The 5,000-nt window shown below is 49.7% G+C and overlaps 1 protein-coding gene across 1 annotated transcript in view; it reads left to right on the forward strand.

The window, feature by feature from the left end:
* The window catches only part of LOC133025572 (zinc fingers and homeoboxes protein 2-like), a 5,170-nt gene that overhangs the window by 85 nt on the left and 85 nt on the right, over positions 1-5,000 (forward strand). The window contains exons 1-2 of the mRNA XM_061092269.1: positions 1-2,821; positions 4,911-5,000. The exon at positions 1-2,821 is cut by the window's left edge and continues 85 nt beyond it; the exon at positions 4,911-5,000 is cut by the window's right edge and continues 85 nt beyond it. Coding sequence (XP_060948252.1) covers positions 1-2,821; positions 4,911-5,000 — 2,911 coding nt within the window. The remainder of the gene's footprint in view (positions 2,822-4,910) is intronic.

Here is a 5,000-nt window from a genome sequence, read left to right on the forward strand (position 1 = left end):
TGATGGAAACATCGACGGACGAGTCCGAGTCGCCTGGATGTGCAGAGATGAGTCCAGTCGCCGAGCAGGAGAAACCAGAGGATCCAGACCAGCAGACATTTACCAATCCAGAGGAAAATCAAACTGCTGAGTCAGCAGAACGAGAGTCGGGTGAAGAAGACCGACCCGCTGTCATTGAAGATGTAGAAGCCAGAGAAGAGACGAACGGGGAAGAGGCTGGATCCGACCCAACCTCCCAGAAGAAGCTGCCCAGAGGCTACGAGTGCAAGTACTGCCCGTTCTCCACCCAGAACCTGAACGGCTTTAAGGAGCACGTGGACTCGAGCCACCCGAACGTCATTCTCAATCCGTTGTACCTCTGTGCCGTCTGCAACTTCAACACCAAGAAGTTCGACTCACTCACGGAGCACAACGACAGCCGGCACCCGGGAGAAACCAAGTTCAAGTTCAAGAGGATACAAGAGAACAACCGGACGATCTTAGAGCAGACGATCGAAGGCCAGGAGAACCCAGTCGAGTGCCGAGCGACAAAGGAACAAGGGGAGAGCAGCTCGGTGGTTCCACCTTGCATCTCCACCACGCTGAAAACCCCCGACAGCATCCAGCCGCTCTGTCGAGGAGGAGGCGAGCCGAAGAGCCATCTGGATCAGATCACAGCCGTCAACATCAACGGAACCGTCATCATCCCGGAACCCAGCGGCCTCCAGGGCCTGTCCCACGTCAGCCCCATGCTCCAGCGCCCCCCCAACTTCAGCTCGGTACCAAAAATAGCTGTTCCCCTGAACACTACCAAATATAACCCTTCTCTAGATGACAACCTGACGTTGATCACCTCCTTCAGCAAATTCCCTTACCCCACCCACGCTGAGCTGTCCTGGCTCACAGCAGCTTCCAAGCACCCGGAGGACCAGATCAAAGTGTGGTTCACCACCCAGCGCCTGAAGCAAGGCATCACCTGGTCCCCGGAGGAGGTGGAGGAGGCGAGAAAGAAGATGTTCAATGGTTCCATCCCTCCTTCCCACCCCATGTTCACCCTCCTCCCTACGAGGTCCCAGCCGTCTGCCACCGCCTCCCAGCAGCCCGTCGTCCACACCACGGTGGAGCCTTCAGGTCACGTCTGGACGACCACGTGCAACGGGTCGAGTGTCGTCACCACCACCACCTCTCCAGCAGGGGTCGCTCTCTGCTCCACCCTGAAACGAACCCTACCAGCGCACCTGATGGCGCTGTGTGGCCCGGAGGCCAAGCGACCCATCATGGCAGTCGCCCCCCATTCGGGTGACCCTAGAGACAAGGGCCTCATGGCTCCGCCTCCCCCTCCTCCCCCCCAGAAAGACCACTTCCCAATGGCCCCGCCTCCTGTTCCCATGGAGATGAAGAGGCCCTCCCCTGCTGTGCCTTTAATGCCTCCACCCTCATCATCTCCATCACTGTCGTCCAAAGGGAAGATTCTCTCGACATTAGGAAGCCCCAAGTCCAAGCCCGTGATGTCATGCTCCTCCATCGTCTTCCCAGATTTCTTAACGAGGCGGACGATCGCCCCCCCGCCTATCTTTGCCCCTCCCTTTAAAAAATCCTTATTTCTTCCTCGTGCCCCGCCCATCGCTTCCAGAGAAAAGCACCCGAACACCCGGCCTTCTGACCTGAAGCTGCCCAACTCCCCTCCACTCATTAGCCCCCAGATAAGGAGGCCGACCATTATTCAGTCCATCCGCGCTCCGGCTAAAGCCCCCCCCCAGATTCATGGGTTCAGCCTGGACGGTAAGAGACTGAAGGAGCAGGAAGGGGTGGAGCTGAAGGCGAGCTACCCCCGAGGAGACAAGGTGCTGACGCCTCTGACCGAGGCCAACGGAGCCTCTCGCACTGACGGGAAATGGCTTCACCATCAGAGTTCGGCTCTGTACAACCACGGAGGGATTCACATGAAACCGGACTTTCAGCACAAGTCCTCGGTGCTGACCCAGTTCCCTCTGCTGGAGAGGATGAAAGGAAAAACGGCCGAGCAGCTGAAGATCCTGGAGGAGAACTTCTTGAGGAACAGTTTCCCGACTCACAGCGACGTGGACAGTCTGTCCGCCAACTCCCGCCTGTCCCACCGGGAGATCGACAGCTGGTTCGTGGAGCGGCGTGCGCTGCGCGACAACCTGGAGCAGGCGCTCATCAACTCCATGGGCACCAAGAGGACCGGGGGGGGGGGCGTCGCCGGCCTCACCGACAAGCAGCTTCATCAGCAGCAGCACCAGACGCTCAAGCTGAACGGGATTCATAAACCGAGCATCGGGGCCGGACATCTCAAAAGCCCTCCGCTACCGTCGCCCATCCTCCCCCCCGGTACCACCGCCCCCCCCGGTACCACCGCCCCCCCCAGCCCGAACCCGAGCCCCGGCTCAGTGCCTCCGGACAGCCGGACCCGGGCGCTCCTCAAGGACGACTTTGCTCAAACACGGTGGCCTTCCCCTGAGGAGCTGAACCAGCTGGAGGGTCGGACGGGTCTGGCCCGGGCCGACCTCGCCCGCTGGTTCCACGACAGCCGGCTGCAGAGCGGCGTGGACCTGACCGAACTCTTCAACAACAACGCAGTGCATGGAGGACAGGGGGCGCCGGTGAGTTCCCCTGACAACGCTCCGTCCAGCATCATCCAGCTCTGTCAGGAAGGAGCCATAACAACCAGCAGCAGCAAGGTGCTGGAGCTGGAGCTGGGCTGGTTGATGGAACAGCGAGGGAACAGCCTCAACAGCCTCAACAGCCTCAACAGCCTCAACAGCCTCAACAGCCTCAACAGCCAACAGCACGAGGACGTCCACCAGCGCTTTGCTGGAAGGTACTGAACTCACACAACATCTAAACTTTTGTGTTTGCTCGTATTTTGCTTTTCTTTTGAAGGATCCTCACACACGTGAAAACTGTTTGTTGTATAAATAAACAATAAGGTAAATTATATGATTTATTTTAAACTTCCCCACAGCGAACGGTAACATATACTTTAATTTAATTAAAATTTCTTATAAATGCTTTTACTTTGAAACTCTGAACCTTAACCTAAGGACAGAAATGGAGTTAATACTTCTCCACCTAGTGGCAGCACCGGTATTGCAAAACAATTCCACAATCTTCTCTTTTGTCTCTGGAGTTTCTGCAGCTTCATTTAAAACAAGAACTTGTTCAGTTGGTAAATTTACTTAAAGAATCTTAAACTGTTTCACACTAAGCCTCAGAAACACAAATCAAATGTTTCTCTTTTAGTAAAACCTGATTTTAAATCAACTTACACTCAAAACCTAAAGATTCTGCTATAAATCACCAGTTTTTCTTTATTTCTATCTTTGTATAATTGAGATAATATTCAGTCTGAGAATCTGTTTCTGCTGTGACCGGTTCACAGAGATGAATCCAGCTTCCTCTCGGCGGGTTCCTGTTGTTTCCTTGTTGCCACGTTAACATTGTTTTCAGGACATTAACCTGAAAATCGACGGCACTTTATTTAGTCTGCCGTGAATTCTGTGAGCCTGGGACATCTTTCGTCAAATAACCGAGCCATTAGGCAGGAAACCAATATCTCCACAATAATTTGGGCGAGAGTTTTATTCTTCCCGTGAGTCAGCTCGGGGGTGCAGGCTCAGTCTTTGAAAAGCTCGTTAACGGCAGGTTGGAATCTTTCTGGCTCCGCCGCGGTTCGCTCTGAAACGTTCAGACAACGAGAGAAACACAAAGGGATTCATTTGTTTGATATAGATTTATGCTAAATTCAGGTAAAAAATTATTTCATGCAGAAGCTGCAAAGATAAAAGTGATCTCTCTTTATTTCACCAAATTTTGTAACTGACACAGTTGAGATTTGTCATCTTTGAATTTTAATTTGGAATATTTTCTTATTAAATTAAATGAAGAAAAAAAAACATCAATCAGGATCAAATTACTCTGCGTCAATATTCTCATGATTATTAAAAACAAACTATTGTTCCACTTGTGTTAAATCTGATTGTGAACAATCACATGATCGACGGCTCCTTTCTTACTTGTGAAATACAGACGTCCTTGAATCTGATTTCAGAGATTATTTGTGCCGTCTCTTTATTTGTGAGGACGAAATTAATTTCATGTTTGTCACTTAAACTTCATTGAGATGTTTCACGGTGTTTCAGCTGCTAAATGCTGGATGAGTGGAAACACACGACTTTATAACATCCAGGGATCGTGCTTTTACAATCTCAGTTTCATTTAACTAATTAAATCGTCTACATTTGTCTTTAACTATTAAATAAAATGTTATTCCTTCATCATTGTGATAAATAAACAAAGATGATGTTGAGTGAAACAAACCAGACAGATATAAAAACATATTTCTATAGAAGAAGAAGCAGTTGTAAACATAAATACATCAAATCACATTCCGTTGATTTCAGAGCAAACGTTTATAAATTAACTTTCTTCAAAAATATTTGTAAAAATTATAATTTAGCTGAGGATCTATTCTGCAGAAAATACAAACAACACAGGGACCATCAAAGCTTTTCTCAGACTTTAATATAACATGTCTATTTTTAAATTGTGCTTTTTTTAATTCTGTATATATTTTAACGAGCTGAAGGATGTCAGCTGGACAACGTCGTAGAAACAAAGATTTTTAACGTGAAAATTCTTTACTCAGTGATTTAAGGAATCCTAACCAGGAGAAGACTACAACTCCCATCATGCTTCACTGCTGCACCACCGCAGCTCATTTGTTTTAGTGGCAGAAAATTACTTAATCTACATTTAAAACATTTCTTTCTCTGGATGGTGTTAATAATATCATTAGTGATTCAACACGCAGGGGAGAGCTGCTGTTTGCAATCTGCACCTTCACCACTAGAGGCCACTAAACCCCCCCCCACTGAACCTGTAGGTAACGCTGTGTTAACCTCCAACAGACTGAGGCCGCAGGACGTGGTGGAGCTGAAGCACGGGGGGCAGAACGGAGGAGGAGGAGCGCGGGAGGTGTTCAGGAGCTGGCTGGAGGA

The sequence above is a fragment of the Limanda limanda genome, chromosome 19 (genome assembly GCF_963576545.1).
Source record: "Limanda limanda chromosome 19, fLimLim1.1, whole genome shotgun sequence".
Classification (NCBI taxonomy): Eukaryota; Metazoa; Chordata; class Actinopteri; order Pleuronectiformes; family Pleuronectidae; genus Limanda; species Limanda limanda.